The sequence below is a fragment of the Mercenaria mercenaria genome, chromosome 7 (assembly GCF_021730395.1).
Source record: "Mercenaria mercenaria strain notata chromosome 7, MADL_Memer_1, whole genome shotgun sequence".
NCBI classification, from domain to species: Eukaryota; Metazoa; Mollusca; class Bivalvia; order Venerida; family Veneridae; genus Mercenaria; species Mercenaria mercenaria.
This window is the reverse complement of record NC_069367.1, coordinates 50,100,262-50,122,309: the sequence shown is the minus strand read 5'-3', so window position 1 is coordinate 50,122,309 and position 22,048 is coordinate 50,100,262. Positions and strand designations below refer to the sequence as shown.

General features: G+C 35.7%; 1 protein-coding gene across 2 annotated transcripts; it reads left to right on the top strand.

The window, feature by feature from the left end:
- Positions 1-257: 257 nt before the first annotated feature.
- On the top strand, positions 258-18,319 carry LOC123554203 (uncharacterized). 2 transcript variants are annotated; one of them, XM_045344182.2, is made up of 9 exons: positions 258-483; positions 1,128-1,728; positions 8,506-8,684; positions 8,943-9,057; positions 12,297-12,390; positions 12,980-13,147; positions 15,067-15,197; positions 15,662-15,722; positions 16,586-18,319. In XM_045344182.2, the coding sequence occupies exons 2-9, from the start codon at positions 1,150-1,152 to the stop codon at positions 17,002-17,004; spliced, it is 1,746 nt and encodes a 581-aa protein (XP_045200117.2). In that variant the 5' UTR covers positions 258-483; positions 1,128-1,149; the 3' UTR covers positions 17,005-18,319. The 2 variants fall into 2 exon arrangements, with proteins under 2 accessions (XP_045200117.2, XP_045200116.2); XM_045344181.2 differs by lacking the exons at positions 258-483; positions 1,128-1,728 and adding an exon at positions 1,802-8,115.
- Positions 18,320-22,048: the final 3,729 nt, after the last annotated feature.

Sequence of the window (22,048 nt, the reverse complement as noted above, 5' to 3'; positions counted from 1 at the left end):
ATGAATGTCATTAATCAACATTTGAGCCGTGCCATGAGAAAACCAACATAGTGGGTATGCGACCAGCATGGATCCAGACCAGCCTGCGCATCCGCGCAGTCTGGTCAGGATCCATGCTGTTCGCTTTTAAAGCCTATTGGAATTGGAGAAACTGTTAGCGAACAGCATGGATCCATGCTGGTCGCATACCCGCTATGTTGGTTTTCCCATGGCACTGCTCATTTACTTCCATTCATTTAAACCACATGGTCGAGACTTAAAACTAAATAACAATATATAGAGAGGAAAAGAGGAGTTTCAAGTATTTGTGACTATTGTGTGGATTTTATTCCGGCTTTCCTTCTGTAAACAATATAAGGCGCACTACTTCCTGTTCGTTGACACATTTGATAAGAGATAAATTTCCGTTTCTCTTCTTACAAAAAGATCAGTTCATTTTCCAGATGAGAAAGCTGCAGAAAACGTGCATAAACGGGTTTTAAGGTAGGTAAACTAGTACTACTACAAATATTATTAATAATTAAAACAAAATTATATGTTTATTGATCAAACTGATTTCTATTTTACGTAACCATTTAAAGGAAGAAATGACAACTTAAAACGTTTGATGAATCTTTTTCGATGATTTGTGCTTTGAAAGTTAGCCGTTTTCAATCTGTTACGAGAACATCTCTACAAGTTTTGCAGAATTATTATTTTTTAACAAAATATGAGTTGAATGTGATGTTTGTACACAAGGTTGCTAAATTATTTACTTATGATATTAAAATCTTTATACATGTACTATTATGTGGACTTATCAAATCATATTTTATACATCTATAGCCAATAGCCACTGGCTTCACGATTCACTTGCATGCTACTTACTAGTACATCGAGAAATATGCACTCGTTCATCCGCGGAATAGTATTGTGCTTCTAAAGTCGCGCAATATCCTTTCGACAGAACTAATGCATTTTACTTATCTTTAAATACAACCCCTGCTACATTCAACTTGTGCTATGAAGTCCAGAATCTGAGTGAAGACAAACGACCTCCATTATTAAGATTATCACAGCTGTGAAAAAAACTATCCGTTACCAGTCTTATGAAAAATTAAAATTCGTTTGATTTTTTTTCCTTTTAGAAACAAGATAAACATAGAAAATATGGAAGGATATGATATGGCGGATCACATGAAACTGAAAAGCAGTGATGCTGAAATAAGACCAGAATTCAGTTTAGACCTAATGAAAACGTCTACAATTTGTGAAAATCCAAAAACACGTCAGAAACGTTTACCACCGGGGTTTGGTTTCAGTGGAAGCTGTAAAGGCAAAATGGCAGCACGCAAACAACCATACCATCATTATACAACATGTGGAGAAACCTCTACATCTTACAAGAATGTGAAATGTTCAGGCGAAACTGTCCTTCCTACAAACTACGTATCTTCGAACCCCAGGCCAAGAAGAAGCAGTGTAGGCAAAATTAATCCAACTTACTGCTGGAAAACACCTAAAAGGAAGTTTTTAAATACTTATCCTCCTGCAAAATGCAGTTGTTGTTACATAACAAATGATCGGGACTTAGAAATTGACACTATTCTAGCAATGGAAACTACTGAAAAGTGTCTGAAACACGCACCAAACGGAGTGCCCGCTTCGTTCACACAGACGACACCAGACAGCTCACCATTGCCTCCAAAAGAATCCGTTTTGCATGTATTCGGATTACGTCATAATAAGGTATTGTATCAGTTTTTTATACATAAGTTTATACCCTGTTTAACCCTTATTATGCTGGACACGATTGATTCTGCCTTTGCGACCAGTGTAGTTCATGATCAGCCTGTACAACCCCTTTAACAGTTAATTGTACTGTCCAAATTGAAAGATGGACAAGTTCATTATAGAAATTTAGCTGGGTAAGGGTTCACCCTGAATGCCATGGACTTACTGGAGAGGCTGTCAACGATATACCATCATATATCCTACGATGTTTCTCATTACAGATCTGGTGCAGTCGTTCTGCGCATGCCCGGAATGATTATAAATTGGAGCGCACGACAAAATTACGCAATTTTTTGTCCGCACGCATTTAGTGTATAATATGCATAATATACTGACTTTAGGTTAGGGTTAGTACCACCATGGTTACAAAATATATACATTTAAGATATTATTTGTTCAAATTGCTTGAATCCGGTAAAAACCGGAGTCTGTAATATAACACAGGCGCACCAGATCTGTTTTTAGTCACAGCCTATATCCTATGGGGTATGTGGCAATAAATTATGATTAACATCTGGAAATAAACATTTAGCACCGGTAATATACATGTAACCTCAAATGAAATAAAGTAGACACACATGCAAAGTAATTAATAATATTCCTACTTTACTTCCTGTTTTCAGTCAAACATGAATTAACAAACTTTTGTCAAACAAGCAGGATCTTTTTATTCAATATTGTTGAAAAGTCTTATCAAGAAAACCCTTTATGTTAAAGCCACAATTTGAGAAGACTTTTTTTTAAATCCTTTCTTTATACAGGGGTGGATAAAACGCATGTACTTCATAATAAGAAAAGAAGCAAAAATATGCATTAACCGCTTGTGAAACGCCATGCCGGATGCTAAATGTTTTCATTTTAAAAGCGTCTCTTACGCTTATCCCCTGGGAACAGTGAGTGTCCCGATAAGTTTTAATCAACCATCACATTTAAACAATACAAGTTTGAGAAAATTTGATTTGTACAAAACCATGTGACTGAGAAGGCTTCCATTGACACACGTTGCACCGCAATGTTACTTGAATTTCGGCACGTAATGAAAACGTACGTTTCCTTCCGGGTAGACGGCATGTCGAGGGCTCAACGTCTGTAGTCTCTAGTCTATCTGCTTCTATTTCTATATACACTTAGACTAGTTTCGCGCTTAGCCCTATATATAAACTTCTGAAACCTGTACTTACAGGAAGATTAATATCATCTAAGATATTTATGAGTTATCAGCTTTGCGGAAATAGTGCGCGACTTTAGGAGCGCAATATTCTTCCGCTAAAGAACAAGTTAAAGAAAAGTTGAAAAAAAAATCCCCAAAGCCATAAAAACATTTACGGTCGGGCCAAAAAATTCGGGTAAGTCTGGATACCGGAAACAAACATTTTTAGGCCTTATCTTTGAACGATATATAAGCACTCATTCTCTTAGATAATTTCCTACCCGATCACCATGGTTTCGATCCAAAATTTGTTCTTGAGTAAAAAACCATTTTGAAAAATTCCAAAACGGTGCGGAAACATAATTTCTTGGATTTATAAGGATTAATTGTTCTTCTGGTGTCCATACAAGTAGTATACTTCGGAAAGTTGAACTGCCAAGCTTTACATGTGTAAACCATGCCTTAATTCTTACCTTGCTAAATTTCTATACTGAACTTGTTTATCTTCCAATTTGGACAGTATTAACTGTTATAAGGGCTACATATACCAAAAACATACTGACTGAATGGCAAACAGTGCAGATTATAATCAGACTGCACGGATGTGTATGCTGATCATAATCTGCACTGGTCACGACGGCATAATCAATTGTGTCCAGCATGATAAGGTTTAACATCGGGGCTTTCTTCAATGTGTGAGTAATTCGGCAGGGTTTCCACATGCATGAATACCAGAAAAATAATCCTCTAACAGATTATATCTTGATCTTTGAAAACAAAGCTAAACTTCTTAAAAACCTCTGTTACGGATTAGATGGGTCAAACAGAAGTTTCTAACTTTGTCTTCATATCGCAATACAACAGTATCCATTAAAACTGTTTATGGTGCAATAACACCCACGTCCTACTATAACACACGGTCCTCTCAATTAGTCATGACGGAACTTATTTAGACAGGTGCTCATTGCATTTACAGTAAACAAGCAAAAATTTACATCAATGGATATAAAAGATATCTGTTTGAGTATGTTAGTCGTTTGGACTTTTCCTTTTCTGTTGACATTATTAAGTAATGAAAATCACTCATTGGTAGGTGCTCTCCGTAACTGAAACCAATGACCATTTGTTTTGAAAGATTACAGCAAACGTCATGTACACAAAAATTAGACTTACCCATATATGGTTAAGACCTTTTAGAAAGATTTTTGGCAATGTTTAACAATCAATGTTACAGTTATCAGTAATGTTCGGATATAAGTTATCGTGGTTACTTGGTGATATGATTTCCTAAGTAGCTATTAAATATCCTTATAAAATGGCTTGGTTGACTGTTGAGGTTCATTTGAGTTCACTATAGCTTAACAGAACGTAAGACTGCAGTTACACTGTCAACAAAACTATTCCCGGAAACTCATGTAAATAATTTATACATATATAAGTGCGAAACATTAAGTACAACGAAAAAGTAATTGTTTGCAGTATTTTGGAAATCAAATTTGAGAAATATTTGTTTCGAGGCGGCATAAAACATTAAACAATGTTATGTAATAAACTATATCATGTAATGTGAAACTGCTTTACGAGGTACATATAACATACAAGCATCACTGTATATATTCATAGTTCAATGATTTGATTATGGCTAATGTCAAAACATAACCAAAATGTTTCCTTGCCCTAATCTCTTGATGATAGACAATCACAGTTACAAAATGTTATCTGTCCCAGTGGTCAGCAACATTAAACATAGCAATCTTACAAGTATAGTGTTGATTAATTTTGAAATGCTAAGTCATAAGTATATTGCGCTACATAATTGTAGCATAGAATTGGTTGCTATTGGTCGAAATAATGGTATAAACATATGACAATGAGGCAAAGTTGCAATCTAAGACCGCTATCTAAACTTGAACAAATCTTTCTACCAGCTGACAATGACTTCAGTATATCCAGTTCAAAACCATGTAGAAAATATCTCATAAAGAAAGCCTTCTATTTAGCTATTGAAATAAAGACATAGTGTCTCAATACAGGTGTAAATATCTCTAATATATTCTAGTACTTACGTATATTAATATACGTCGTTTAGTTTGAGTTTTGTAAGTGCAGAAATAGTCAAATGTTACTGTTGTTATATTTGGCATGGTTTTGATAAGTACCGTGCTTCAATGTTTGGTTGGCGTCGTGATTACTCCAAGGCTTTCATAAAAAAAAAAACACCAAAAAACAATAATATCAATCGAAAAAGGGAACACTGGCTGTTGGTTCAATGATTAGAAATTTAGACTGCGTTGACATTTTGGTGCTTTTATAATTTAGTGTCGTCGTAAGAACAAGTGCGTCCAGAATCCATAGGCCAAGTGTCTTTCGATAACAAAATGTCTACCAAGCTTTCTCGTGAGAAAAAAACAATGTTGCTTGTAAGTAATTTATACGGTTGTAAAGAGGTGACGGTTGTAGAGAGGTGACGGTTGTAGAGAAGTGACGGTTGTAGAGGTTGTAGAGAGGTGACGGTTGTAGAGAAGTGACGGTTGTAGAGAGGTGACGTAGATGTTTTATACTAATACGTGCGCACGTTATAACTAATCCTTGTGCAAGTACTAGTGTAAAGACAGCACACAAAACACACAAAAAACAACAACGTGCGCACGTGTTATTATAAAAACCATTTTCGGATGTATAAATTAACATGTGCGCAGATGTTTTATACCAATACGTAAGCAGATACTTTTTAAACTTGCGTACGTAGTAAGTTATACGTATTCAGATATTTTTACTACTTTTATTATATGTGCGCACGTAATAAGTTATATCTTCGCATATGTTTTTATGCTAGTACGTACGCAGATCTTTTTTATACTAATACGTGCGCACGTATTAGAATAAAAAAAACATCCGTGGCACCTCTGTACGGTGGCACAATGGTGACATAAGTGTTTAATACTAATACGTGCGCACGTAATAACTAATACGTGAGCACATCCCATGTTTAAAAACATCAGCGCATAAATTAGTAGAAAACACATCTGCATACGTATAACTTATTATGTGCACACGTAACAACTAAACATAAGCCCAAATGTTAGTTTAAAAAACATTGCGCATGTATTAGTATAAAAAAAACAGCTTCGCACGTATAACTATTATAAGAATTGGCATTACTAACACGTATTACTAAATACGTGCTAAGATGGTTTTATACTAGACTATTACATGCGCACGTACTAATATGTGCACAAAAACTTTTTTTATACTAATACGTGCGCACTTATTAGTTATAACGTATAAGAAAATCTATGTCACATCTATGCCACCGTAATACGGTACTCTGTGCCGCCGTAATATTTATGTTTTGTAACATTTAGTGTAGACCGGCGAAGCCATTTACATATTTAAATGAGCCGGTAGTTAAGTTTGTGCAAAGGAGGCGCAGTTGACAGATTGTTTGAATTAGTGAAGATTTAAAATAACATTGTACATTTCAATCTTAATTTATTTAGTTTTTATTATTTTTTAACTTGACACCTACTTCTGTTTGTCCGTATAACAATTTTAAAAACGCTCTCATTTAACCCGAAAATTCTATTCTGCCAATCAAACCTGTGACGATTTGCCGATATGGTATCACTTGACAATACAAGTCAAATATGCGATGACCTTTTACTTTGATTGATTGATAAAAATCTATCTACATGTAGCCCAGTAAATGATAAATAACCGCAACTTTGTATGACATAAATCCACTCATCAGATGTGGCGGTTATTTCCGCTAGATATGACATCTGTAATGGTATTCATGATTAATGGCATCTGTAATAATACATTGAATCGATAGCATCTGTAATGGTACTCGGGATCAATGGCATATGTAATGTCACACAGGATCTAACAGCGTCGTATTTTATCGTCTTTCGAATATAATAGCAGACGCTCAGTATTACGTATTAGTCGGGCATTAACGAGTGCCAAATCGCGTCGATAAGTTAAAGTAGATTAATGTATGCGCCCAAATGTCAATAGCATTTACTAGTGCAGAACAGAATGATACCCTTTAAATTATTAGTGAATAAGTTTGCGTGACATGTTGTTGATCAATATGAAATACGAGGTCAACAGAAATAATCTAAATTCTGCTAAATTGTCAATTACCGTTTTCTGAAAACCATTATAATGACGATCAATAATGTCAGGCTGTTTAAACTAAATGCTCCAGTTTTCGGAAAACGGATTTCATTTTCCGAAAACAGATAACAAGCTATTCATTGAAACGGAAATATATCTCAAGTATTCAACATAGATAAAGGAGCGTAATGGTGGGTCGTGTTTATCAATGTACTGAATAAGACTCTTTTTAAAGCATGGAGAAAAGGAAAAGGAGGTTAAGTGATATAGGAAAACAGCTTAGGGTGAAAGTACAAAAACAGGAGATAAATGATGTATTTGAATTGTGTTGCGATCAAGGGAATCGTACAGCTGATGGAGATATTCTCGCAGTGACTTCCTTGAATAACACTAAGCCCAATGTAAGGTCAAATGATATTGAACGCGGTCAAGAACCTTTATTGTTTACAAAAGCTGTTGCTCGAGTGACTACAAACGAGCAGTTGAAAAAGTCTAGTGTTTCAAGTGTCATTAACAATCGTGATAATAAAAAGATTGGCGAGTGTGGTCGTTCGGAGGGTGACACCAAAAACAATACAAGGGTTTTCTTACGTGACGATTCGGGGTACCAATCTGAGGACTTATTTGAGTCCCCTTCAAGCTCTGACAGTGAAGAAAGTTTCCAACCTGAACAGTATGGACACGTTCATGATAGCACGGGTTCCGTTTTGGCCCCGTTCGTAAAGTTCCTTAATCCTGAAACAAAAGAAATAAGATCTCTTGACTCTAATCTAGGTACTTTTGTCAATTATAACATTAATAAAGATGCCAGTCCTCGGATTTGCGAAGATACACCGGTCATAGAATCAGATAAGATAACCGAAGAAGTCTTTGAGTTTGATGTGGATGAAAGCGATGAGATTATACCAAACGAGTGCACTGATATTATATCAAAGAAAAGACCCAGGTCCGTAGATAAACGCTGGGCAAGCAGTTCTTTGGGAAGTTATATCGGAGAACATCTGTTGAAATACGGGACAGTGAAAAGGAGAAACTCCCTTCCTGACAAATTGAGGCGAGCCAGTAGTATTGTAAGATATATCTGGTATTTGTATTTCGCACATGCGTTCATTGTATCAAATATGTACATATCTTTATTCGCTTACGTGGAAAATAACATGCCCCAGATTCAACTTCCTTGTTGTAAATACGCTCCATTTCTATTGTTACGTGCGAGTTACGATTATAGTCTGATTCCTAATACAATCGTGCTATTTACACAAAAGTTATTGTACATAAACTATGTTTAAAATTATTATAGCTCTATTCATTATTGCTAAATGCGTTTCCTTTTGAAGTTTGCCTTAAGACCTGTGCTTAAAAGAAAAAAAATATTGCTAGATTTATCTCACACATTTTTGTCATTTTTTACAGTTTATAAATGCCATTTCAACTTGTGATAGAATATTTTGCATTCATAGGAGCCAGATCAAAAATCTACAATATACATCCCTCACAAAAATGCCGACAAGCCGATAGGGGATGAATTTGGGGCTGACGTATGGACCTATCAGACGGTACAGAAAGATGGCACGATCTACTATCAGCATTTTTTTGTTAATGTCAAACACGATGGGCCGGCTGCGAAAATGAAAATTCAGTGAGATTCTTCTTTAAAATATATTTGAAGTGATTTTTTTCAGTTTATTTTAGCATTTATAGAAGAAAATCTATATATGCATGATTTGATTTGTTTTTTAAATATAATTGGAAGCAAACAGTATTCCACCTTAAATTAAATTGTAACTAGTCTACCAAATATTTATCTTTCTCTTTTTGTAATTTTAACGTTCATATTGGTCTATTATTTCTTGACAGAATATTTGAAAGAAATTCAAATGTTATTAACTTTTTCTAGCGATAATGACGAAATTGTTCTCCTGAATACCATATTTGTACCGAATTTCACACATACCAAGGTACTGAACCTTTTCCACCTTGTCAAGGTCGACGGAAAGACGAGATTCGAATTAGTAAGTATTATCTACACGGTGCCTATACCACGTGACTTTTATGGCTATGTGTGGGTATAAAAAACATAAACAGCCGTCGATTCAGGTAACATTTTTCATGATAACTTTCTTAATCCTGCACCAATTTTATTCAAATAAAGACGAGGGCCCGGCCATAAGAAAGATACAATTACGGCCCATCAGTTTGAAAAGAATAAATTCGTATTTTTGTCGAAAAGTGCAACCGCGCATTTTTTTGTCAGATTGCCGACGTGCTATGTGTGGGTGCATTCTGTTAAAATCGTTTATAAAACTCTTAAAAATGCGTTCAGCGACGGGGCAAATGGAACCGAGAATGTAATATTACCTTGTTTGACAGTTGCAAAATGATCGTTAAGAAATATAGCGTATTCCTCTCGTTTTTTAAATAAATAAAAAAGTGCTATGTGTGGGTGCCGCTAAATTTATGCTATGTGTGGGAGTAAACTCATAAAAATGATACCGTTGCTTGAGATACTTGCACTAAGTGAGTTTTAACTTACTCGTGTTACATTCATAGAAGAAATGAGTATCCATCTAGCATAACTGATCTTTTTTATATTTATTTAGAAAGTCGCTGTGTTAAAGAGAATAGCGCGTCAGATTCATTGTTGTTATTGATTACGAGCGCGTGTTATCAAACATCTTTGTAGGGATAACGCATGTTTTTTCGTGTTATAACATCTGCAGAATCTCGAGGGATTGGTTGGTACCCGAGCCCGTTACGGCGAGGTTACCAACGATTCCCAAGGGATTCTAAAGATGTTATAACACGAAAAAACATGCAAAAGAATATGCGCTAACGCTATTCTAGCATAAAACGCGTTAAAAACGGGAAAATGAATATATTGTTCCTCAATATCATTGAATTTCCATGAAATGCGCGGTAAAGTCTACGTTGTTTTGTCACGTTGACTTCATTTCATTTTGAATTATCCGTTTTGGGGCTGTAATCAGGTAATGCGTTACGCTCTGCCATGCAACGTGCATATATATAAAGGTGTTATAACAGCACGTGAGCGCGAGAATCTCTCTGTTAACACACGTTTTCTCTCCTGTTAAAACACCCCCGAAAAGTGACAATAACAGCAGTTTTATGCTAGAATAAACGTTAAAACTCTGATGATATGTTTGAAGTAAAATTTATGAAAAAGTTATTTCCAATCTCCTTCAGTTGTGTTGAAGTGTTTTGTTTTTTTTATCTTGATGCATAAACAACGTTTTTGTGGAATTTACAATGGAGCAGCATCAAAGGCTACGATATGTGCTCTACACTATATTGTTACACATACTGCCCTTTAAAACTACCCTAGGGACACTGATTCAATTGCGTGTTTATGAAAAACGTTGTTTATGCATCAAGATAAGAAACAAAACTTTAATACAACTGAAGGAGATTGGAAATAACTTTTTCATAAATTTTACTTCAAACATATTTCCGAGTTTTAACGTAATAATAATTATGTTTGATAACACGCGCTCGTAATCAATAACAACAATGAATCTGACGCGCTATTCTCAAATAAAAAAGATCAGTTATGCTAGATGGATACTCATTTCTAGGAACGTAACACGAGTAAGTTAAAACTCACTTAGTGCAAGTATCTCAAGCAACGGTATCATTTTTATGAGTTTACTCCTACACATAGCATAAATTTAGCGGCACCCACACATAGCATGTTTTTATTTATTTAAAAAACGAGAGGAATACGCTATATTTCTTAACGATCATTTTGCAACTGTCAGACAAGGTAAAATTACATTCTCGGTTCCATTTGCCCTGTCGCTGAACGCATTTTTAAGAGTTTTATAAACGATTTTAACAGAATGCACCCACACATAGCACGTCGGCAATCTGACTGAAAAATGTGCGGTTGCACTTTTCGACAAAAATACGAATTTATTCTTGTCAAACTGATGTGTCGTGGTTGTATCTTTCTTATGGCCGGGCCCTCGTCTTTATTTGAATAAAATTGGTGCAGGATTAAGAAAGTTATCATGAAAATGTTCCTTGAATCGACGGCTGTTTATGTTTTTTATACCCACACATAGCCATAAAAGTCACGTGGTATAGGCACCGTGATCTATACAAACTCTCCAATTACGTTCAATATATTGCTCATTTGTTTCTGGGCTGTTCAACTTATTGAAAAATAAATACACGTTCAGTGTAATTTTCTGTTTAAACCTTCAAAGGAAAATGTTTAGTGCTTTAATACTTTCAAGTTATTTTTTGTCGCGCTTCTCTATTTTGTACTAACTCGGTTTAAAGCGCGATCAACTCAAATGTTTTAAATTGGACAGATTCAGTTGATTTTCTTGTATAACTTAAGCATTGATTTATGGGAGAATTTTACAGGAAAATGTGAAATGTTGAAATACATGTAAGGGGGGGGGGGGGGCGATGGTATTGTAGTTAAGGTGTCAGCCGTTCAACCTGGGAGTCGTGTGTTCGAGCCCCACTGGGTGAGTGGGGTCACGACCATGACTACTCATATGACACCAGTACTGGGTTTTCCAGGAAATTAACTCGAGGGTGGATCATATATGCTTAAAACTTTCATCACAATCGAGCTAAAATAAATAAGTATAAAAATCTGTGTCACTATTTCCAACCAGCTACTTGCTCTGATTATGTTGCTGATTTTTTAGTGCATCTCTATTGATTCTTATCTTTTCTACTTAATTACTTAACTCATTTATCTGTATTTTAAGTAGTGAGATACTGCACGCAATAACTGGGTTTAAGATCAGATAGCAAAATGTTAACAACACTTTAATAGATATTATACATCTTTTAAAGTTTCAGTTCATGAACATGTCAGGGGCCCGTTTCATAAGTATCATCTATTCTAAAATCTCTCTTAATTAAGTACGCAATTAAAAAATGCGCATTTATTCCGTAGTATAGAATTTGTATCATCTTAAAAATGTCTCGATTATTCAATACAATGTATTTTATTTTTGTTCGACTTAAATTCTAAGAATAACAAAACACTTAGAATTTAGAATGGCGTTTGTGAAACACCATAGTTCTAAGTTCTTTGTCAAAAGTAGGCTTTGTGAAACGGGTTCCTTAATTAAAAGAAATAAAAGAGGATATCAATTTATATACATCCACAGTACCTGTAGTTGCTGTTTTCTGCAAACTGCTAGTATAAATCATTATTTAGACTGTTGCAAATGTTTCTTTCACTAAACTGCATTTGTAAAATTTGTAGGTTCTTCGTCGCCTTGAGAAAGTCGGATCAAAGAAGGAATGGGAATGGATAGACACGAGTGCCATACTTGCCCCTGATCATCGTCATGACGTTGGTAATATGCATACGCTTTGGAAATAACTGCTGGCCTTTTGAAAATCATAAAATAATACATTAACCTTTGATATTCTTTAAACTGAATTTAAAATATGAGCCGCGCCATGAGAAACCAACATAATGCGTTTGCGACCAGAATCCGCGCGGTCTGGTCAGGATCCATGCTTTTCGCTAACGGTTTCTCTAATTGCAATTAAGCTTAGAGAGCGAACAGCATGGATCCTGACCAGACTGCGCTGCTCGCAAACGCACTATGTTGTTTTTCTCTCGGCGCGACTCATTATTATATTCTTTAAGCTAACTGTATAATGCGTAAACAGTATATTTGGACAGAGCCAAAATCTTACATCGTCAATCTGACATTATCCGACCTAAATTGATGGACCATGTAAGCCACAGTTACAGATAAATTTAATTGTGCTGTAACTGTAGTTTCGATACTTTGAATATTTTCTGTGTTATTAAAGCTTAAAAAAAACTTTAACTAAGATCTAAGAAGAATAGCGACGTGCCGAGAAACATGAACATACCTTTTAATTTGCTCCATTATTGTTGAAATTAACATTCCATCGGAATATTTCTTTCAGATACATACCCAGAAGTAGAAAAGCCAAAACTTAAAAAGTTGAAGAGTAATGAATATGCAGTTAAAAGTTTCCATTACTACAAAGTTCCTGGGACTCAGTGCTACCTAGATATTGAACACAACGCTGTTGTTGCCAGTGTATTTACAGATACCGATGCTGATAAAACGAGTGAGTTCTTGAAACATTAATAAACCATCTTATGAACAGACTGGCCTGTATCTATCAGCGTTTGAAGTCTGAAACTTTAACCTTTATCCTGCTAAATTTCTAAAATAGACTTATCCATCATTCCGTTTGGGCAATATCATTTATTATTTTAAGGAGTGTTCTCTAAAACTGTTGACTGAAAAGCAGCGAACAGCGTAGACCAAGATCAGCCTGCACGGACGATATTGGTCTGCACTGTCTGCAAAGGCAGACTTATTTGCCGCCAGCAGAGTTGAGATTAAAATACTAATTTTTCATTTTGCTCTGTCTTTATTAGATGACCATAACGAGGAACCACACTACGCATGAATATTCATTCTATAGTTACAGACATCTCTACAAAATTTCATTAGTATAGATTTATTTTGTATAAAATTATGACATATTTGAATATTTTTCATTCTAAAGTCTGAGGTTAAGTTTTAGACTTCAAACATTGATGACTATGGGCCTTGTATATTTAACACTTTATTTAAAAGATTAGTTTAAAGCATTTCGAGAGGAAGTCATGAACTTTTGAGACTAACATGTTTCCATGGACTCCTATGGGGTTTCAATAGCCATGAAAATTGAAAATTTAAAACAGTTTGTTTTGTTATAACTGATTTACAAACAAACTTTTTAACACACTACAGCCGTGAAGACTGGTGCTATTTTATGAAGGAAATTAGGTCCTACATGAAGATGCATTATTGTCTGAAGATACCATCCATACCATCCAAGCAGATTCTTTTACAACGGTGATTCTTCTCGATCCAAAGCTAATAATTGTTTATAGTCGGGCCTGTTAGTGTGTTTAAATGAGTCAAAGATTTACTTCGTGCGGGGTGCCCTAAAACGTCAGCATCTTCTAAAACATCAGTAGGAATTTTATCGGGAAATGTTCGGGAAATTCTGACTTAACGGATAAAGCTGATAAACAACAAATAGTGACTTAGGAAAGGACAAGAACGAGTTATTTTAAGAATTCTTTCCACATTTTTTTTTCAATTTCGTATACCATATATTTTACCCGCTGCACCAGGCATCTCCATTACTGGAAACTTTTACAGGGACATGGGTCTGAAATCAGTTAGAAAACATTACTTTAAACGTCACCGACAACTTTACATTGCATCTGCAAACAAGGGCAATATTGTACAGCAGTATTTACAGCACTAGTAGATCAAGCAATTGCCGCACCCTCTATATTCGCCCCCATCTAAGTCCCTATGGTATTTCTTCTTTTTTCTTTGCTGAAAAGTTCCTGAAGCGATTTTGGTAGCGCCTTGTATCAATGTTGGCATAGTATAACAAGGGCAGACTACTTTGACTAAAAGCTTAGATGAAAAAGCACGTTTATGTTAATTAAGGGTGAATATTTGAGGGACTGGTGTAAGCAATATGCTTACAGTTTTTTGGGGTTTTTTTTCTGTTATATATGGACAGTCTCAAATTGTTCTGAATGCTCCTCGTACACTACCATTCAAACATTTTATTTGATGTTTGAATAAAACAATTTTATAATAACAAATTAAATAAATCTTTATTGTAAAAAATATATATATAAAAAAGTAAAATGGCTGTTGCACCCTGAGTTTATGATGGTAAAGCCAGTGTTCGTTAATTTTTTGTTTCTCAAATGAAGAAATATTGAATTGCAGAAAATTTCAAACGTTTTGACCTTGAAATATGAATACAGGAATTTTCAAAATGTGTTAATTTTGTGATTATAGAGAATTTAAATACCTTAGTCTGTTATTTATGGATTTTTTAAAAAGATTATCCGTCCACCTGTGGAAAGTGATTAGAGGAAAATCTGAGAGAAACACATTGGTCTTAATACTGCATGTCATCAACAACATCAATAAGAAATAAAAAAAAATATGATTTATCTTCAGAAATTATCTGCAGAATAGATCAGTACAAGTTCAACAAGGAAACAGGAAAAATTGAATTTACAGCTGCCCTCTGTAGTGAGAAAATGTCGAAATACATTGTTGTTGGCACGGACAGACAGATCAAAGTAGACGTACGTATGCCCAAACTCATATACTTTCGAATTTCCGAATTAGTTAAAACTTATAAATAGGCGGGTTTCTTACAAAGAAACTTTCTGACTTTTAGATATTTCGATAATTTTACGTAAATTAAATGTAAATAACATAAAATAAGTGCTTCGTTAATAATTTCTGTTATTCTATTAAAAAAGTAAGAAACTGAGAAAAAAAAACGATATGAGAAAACCAACATAGCGGCTTTGCGACCGGCATGGATCCAGACCAGCCTGTGCTTCTTGTTCGATTTCAAAGTCTATTGCAAGTAGAGAAACCGTTAGCGAACAGCATGGATCCTGACCAAACTGCGCGGATGTGCAGGCTGGTCTGGATCCATGCTGGTCGCAAAGCCACTATGTTGGTTTTCTCTTGGCGCGGCTCATGTGTTTAAAGATGCATTTGTTCCTAACGGTGTTTTTATTATCATTTATTCTTTCAGGATAATCCAATGTGGTTTGAAATGACAACAATCTTACCAAACATTATGTTTAAAATAAATGGTAAGACGATCTACTGCATATTAAAGAATATAAAGCAGCCGTTTAAGGCACGAAGAAATATCAAATTTTGGTTATATACTTACATTATGGAAATTGTGTCACAAGAAAACACAGAAAATTGAGATATTCCTTCATGTCATATTAACTTAGAACGGTCTGGTAATGGCATAAACCTGACACATTGATGTTAATCTGAATCAGTTAGAAAATAATGTATGTTAAATAAAACTTTCCTTTAAAGATATACTTATTCTTGAAACATAAAAATTTCGAATGCAGATTTCACAGACATATTTTGACATCTGTATTGTGGAGGATAAATGATTTAAGACACAGTCTTTTTTCAAATCGTCACTGTATTTTTTTTTTTTTTTTTTTTTTTTTTTTTTTTTTTTTTTTTTTTTTTTTTTGGTTCAATGCCTTTTTCAACAGTATTTCAGTCATATAACGGCGGGCAGTTAACCTAGCCAGTGTTCCTGTATTCTGTACCAGTACAAACCTGTTCTCCGCAAGTGACTGCCAACTTCCCCACATGAACTGTCAGAGGTGGAGGATGAATGATTTAAGACACAGTCTTTTTTCAAATCGTCACGGAGAACATACGCCCCGCCCGGGGATCTAACTCGCAACTCGCAACCCCGCGATCCGTAGACCGACGCTCTCCCTGCTGAGCTAAGCGGGCGAGCTAGATGTTCGCCTACGTATGTATGTAGAAAATGTTTATGCCCAGTAATAGGTCTCACCTTTAATAAAACTGAAATAAAGAACAGAATATGCTATACCCATAGTGCCAAAATGAAGTTTATTCTAATAGTCTTCACTGTCAGCTTGAGAAAATTACAAATACGTATTAATATTTTTAGGTCTGTTTTTGGCTTGCAACACAGAGACTCACCGTATAGAAACGCATGACACTGAATATATGTTTGAAGAAGTACCCATAAAAGGGGGAATTGATCACCCTGATCATGCCATGCCGATGAATCTTGCTCAGGGAAACCCATTCGATATGTCTCCTGTGATAGCTGGGCCTCCTTCCAGTACGGCTTGTATAAAAGGTGAATACGACATTTATAGAAGAAGGAAAAGAAAAATGAGCACAGATGAATTGCAAACTCATGGAAACGACCCAAAAGATGCAAGACATGAATCCGAATCGGATGCCATGCACACAGACATGAGATTAGATATTCCTGAAAACACATTATTTCATGGCAGTAGAAGTTCAGACATACTTAAAACCCCAACCACTCCATTTCGTTCAATGCTTACAATCAACTGACCTCCGACCAGTCGCGCTGACCTTCGACTCAATCCAGTTGACGTTGTTGCACCAATATCTGGTCAGTTTATCTTTGACAAGTAGGGTACCTTGTATGATGTCGGTCGTCGATAATTTGCTGAAAGTGCAATGGCTTTTTTAAAAAACCGTAAATAATTCATTTACATTTTTAATGGATCGGCAGCTTTCTAACCTATGTTGTAAAAAGATAAATGCTATTTATTTCGCAAAGGAACAAATGTATATAATCAAATATTATATTTATGATCTTAGATTACATTGTATATTTAAGCTGTTTTACTAGTACGTGTATTTACGTGTTGCTATTACAATATTTGTAAATAAAGTTTACTGGTGAAGTTTTAAAAGATTTTTGTATGACCTTTGTGCATAATAATTTGAAAAATCTGACGTTGCCATTTTCTCCAGTGTTCCGAAATTGTTCCATACTTATAGCACTGCTCTTGTGGAGTCGCGTTTGGATTTAATACTATATGTCAACAGGTAGTCTGGATCTACGCAGGACGTAACTCTCTCCCTGCCGAATAACTTGGTTCATCTAAAACGTAGCAAAAACGATTAAAATGGAAGAAGTTTTGAACAGAGTGGATCGTTCCTGAACAGAGGTCTTTCTATCAGTGTGTGGAATGTCAAGTAAAATCTTCGTTATGTCCCATATAAGGGTTATAACATGTATCAAAAAGTGCTAGGTTCTACGCGAAAGCTATAGTTTATCCCTGTACTGTGTACTTTCTGATGTCACACCCTATGCATTGTCTACACCACATTTATTAATTATTAGGTTTGTAAGTGGCCCACCACGGCTAACGCCTCTTCCCCCATTTATCATACTAACCCCACGTATATGTGTGGAGGGTTGCTAAAAAACCCAACAATAGATTGTTTTAAGGACCACTTATTTTCAGCCTAACCCAATATGAATATCTACTACCTCTTCACAAATATATAGGAACTAACCCACACATTGTAGACGAAAAATAAAAAAAACGGCAAAAAGTGAGTCATCTGACAGTGATTAGTTGTACAAATTTATTGACACAAGTTTTTTGCAAGTTATAAATAACCAAAAATATTTTGCAGAAGGTAGTAAACCGTTGCAGCGCTTTTGAAATAATGCAGAAAATTTACATTCATTTTTGACAATTATCTAACTTTTATTTTCACCCACTGTATCATTTTTCAGTGTGGTATATACAATTTATCCAATTTATGTCAGGCTTGGTGGAAATGAACAAGTTGCACAGAAATACAGGAATGATACCTCATTACAAAATAAATTATGTAGTTTACTGATTGTATAGTTTTGACTTGTCTATATACATTTTTGAGATGCGAGATGAAGCCAGTGCCACTTGTGTATGCGTTAAGAGTTGGAACATATGAAATATTTACCCCTTAAACAAAATCAGTCCTTGAGTAATGCTTTTTGATTAAGAAGGCATTGCGAAGCGTGATATTGATATCTAACCAACATTATTGCAAAATATGAGTTTTGATTATCATAGGGGCAGATGATATTGGAGTTTAGAAGGTGACCAACTTTTACCCACATCGGCACCGACGTCGGTGTGATAACAATATAACCCTCCTTATTCGCTTAAATTGATTAAGATAGAAAGGCTTGGATATATTGGCAGCTGCAGCTATTAAAACTTATTTGTTACTTAGAATAGAGACAGAAGTTTGCGGTTGAACTTGGAATATAACATGCTTAGAAAAACTCAAGCTTAAGTTTCATTTCCGGTTGCTTGGGTCAAGGTTGCTGTATCTAGAACGATAATTCTTGTTCTCCGAATTAATATACTTATTCGAGTGGCCTAGTTTGAACAAACTTGGTTATTATGTAGAGACATAGCTTTGGGCTGTTTGAATTTAGGCCTTTATTGTACCTAAACAAAGAAACAGCTACCGGCAAATGAATTTAGTTCTAATTGAGAAACATTGTCACCAAACTTGGTGTATTGATAATGTTTATCAGGACCCACCTTAAAAATGTATTTTCTAAGATGAAAAAGATCAACTGTTCAAAATTTGTTTTACTGATTGGATTGATTGTTGTCAGACTGAAAAATTAAATGTCGTATTTACAAAATTTAAAAAAAATATTTTATCAAATGGCAGAAAACAAGTAAAATTAAAGGTATGTGACGTTTCATTAAACTGAACCTGGTAATTGTTCGTAAGATGTAGATATATATGTTCGGCTGTGTTCTCCTTACACAGACAAGATTTATTCCCAGCAGAGGATAACACTGCCAAGAACTGTAAAAAAAAAATGCTGTGTCTTGATAATTAGGCAAAAAAAAAAAAAAAAAAAAAAACATTTGAATTTGGTGTCTTCAAAACTAAAACGCATCTCTACTGTTGTGTTTCAATGTTTATGTTTTGAGAATCCCCCCAGATTTTGACCATAGTACATAGTACGCCTACATTGTCCGTGTCCATTGTAAAGGTCTAATATGCGTACTGGTTGGGTACCATTTTCCGGACACATTTTCATATTTCGGCTCCATTATTCCCTAATAAAATAGTTGACATAAATGAAGCCCACACTGCACAAGCTTTAGCTCCTTCCGCATCCGATGTTGTAATCAGCATCGCGTTGTGACGTAAAATATGGGTTCCATGGGGCCTCAAATGGGGTCACTAAAAGAAGTTATTTTCCCCGTCAGATAAACCAGTAGCCGGACAAATATTTTTGACGGTGTTTTGCTGTTAATTTAGTTTAAACAATATTTTATTATTTTTTTTAAGCAACATACACATAACATGTACAACAAATTTGTACATGTCAAATACATGGATTGGAAAACAAGCTGATAGCTTATGTAAATTCCTTTCCAATAAACAGATTTACAACAATAAATGTACAAGGTTACGATCAGTATGACATTTATGAACATTGTAACGAGGTAATTCAATTTATACTTGAATAATGTTTCAAGAGTTGGAAAGTTGTTTGGGGTAGAGCGTTTTGAGAAATGACCTAAGTATACGGACTCTTTAAAACATGTGTATGTCACGTTACTACAATCAAATAAAAATTTAATGTGAGAAATGAGTTAGAACGATAAAATCGATAGAAAAGAAAATAAGAGAAAGGAGGGGCTCACACAGCTCTTGACATCAGTCCAAAATACGAATACATTAACCGAATCGTTTAGAAGAAGATATAAAGCTTTGCACTTTTAGAAACACCTGACTGTTTTGTTCGAACGTGAGGTGCTCATCTCCATAAAAGAGATTGCTAACTGTTTTTGCACATGGGAGATTGCCAAGGTTTTCTTGTCTATGCATGGTGAAAAGGGGACATTGAAGCAAGAAATGGGAAACAGTCTCAGGGGCTCCGCATCTGCAGAGAGCGGTATCGGTAATATTTTTCCTGTGAAGGTCAAAATTTAAAGAGCTGCAACCGAGGCGTAGACGAGTATGTAATATCTGGTTTTTACGTGTTCCAACGTTAAAAAGGGCGGTCGACTTTGTTGTTTCGTGATTTTGGTTTTGAAGGTGTGAAGAGTGTTACAATTTCGAACATCAGACGGGAGAGAATTCCAGTCACGAATAGTTGCTGGCAAAAAGGAAGAGTTATAAAGTTGCGTTCTAGATGGTATCGTAGGTATGTTATCGGAATTCCTTAAAGGATATCGATTTTGGTTGTTTTCAGGAATCCAACTACTGAGATAATGAGGAGTAAGACCGTTTGTCATTTTGTAGAATAGAACGAGCCTGTTTTTCTTACGCCTTATTGGAAGGGTCTCCCACCGAAGCTCAGACAGCATAGTTTGAATATTGCATAGTTTGGTCGCACCAGTAACGATCCTCGCAGCCTCGTTTTGAACGGCATCTATATCATTTTTTAATTCTACAGAACAATTGTCCCATATAACATCTCCTGCCTAACGAATGAAAAGTACATTCTTTCCAGACTGGAACGTGACAAGATAAATTTCAGTGATCGCATTATGCCTTACCTCTGCCAGACTTTATTTACAGACGAAGATATATGCTCCTTCCACTTAGCGTCCTCGGAAAATGAAATAACAAGATGTTTGTGAGTTTTAACAGAAGAAATAGGGACGTCATCCATGACTAGACGGGGGTGGTTTGCACGATCTCTCTTCCTAGAGAATAGAACAGTTTCAGTTTTTGTCGGGGTTAAAATCCACAAGCCATGTTCTTGACCAATTTGTTACTTTACGAAGATCAGAATTAAGGACAACAGCGGATGCATCCGGGGAATCAACAGTTATGTAATGTGTAGTATCATCGGCAAACAGCCGGATATTGGCCTGGAGATCATTTACAATATCGTTTATATAGATTAGAAACAAAAGAGGTCCAAGAATTGAACCCTGAGGAACGCCAGCGGAAATGTTACGCCAGGACGAAGAATGATTGAAATAACAACTCGTTGCCGACGGCCCGAAAGGTATGACGAGAACCACTCTAGGAGCTTTCCCTGGATTCCAAAAGAACCGATGCCAGACTCTATCGAAGGCTTTTGATATGTCACAAAACACCGCGCGCACTTCCTTGCCCTCATCCAGTGCTTGACATATTTCATTGTAAAGGAAGGTCAGCTGGTTAACCGTTGAATCACCTTTTAACCAGACTGATTCGGAGTTAGGAGGTTATTAGCAACAATGTAATTATAGATGTGCTTGTGAATACAGCGTTCCATAAGTTTGCCTATGCAGCTTAAGAGCGAGACAGGGCGATAGTTAGACGGTTTGGATGGGTCGGACTTCTTGAATATTGGCGTGACATTATCGAGTTTCCAAGAAGGAAAGAAAGATTGCTGAAGGAGCTTGTTGAAGTAGAACAGGGGTTCAGCAAGAACACTGGATCCCTCCCGAATAAGATGGGGACTGACCAAATCTGGGCCGCATGCCGTTCCGGGGTCGATTGAATTTATACATTTATACTGTCAATCACGTCTTGGACTGATATAGATATGTCCTGAAGTGAGCATCTGCTGACAGGGATATTTGATAACTCGTGACCTGTATCATCTATGCATGAC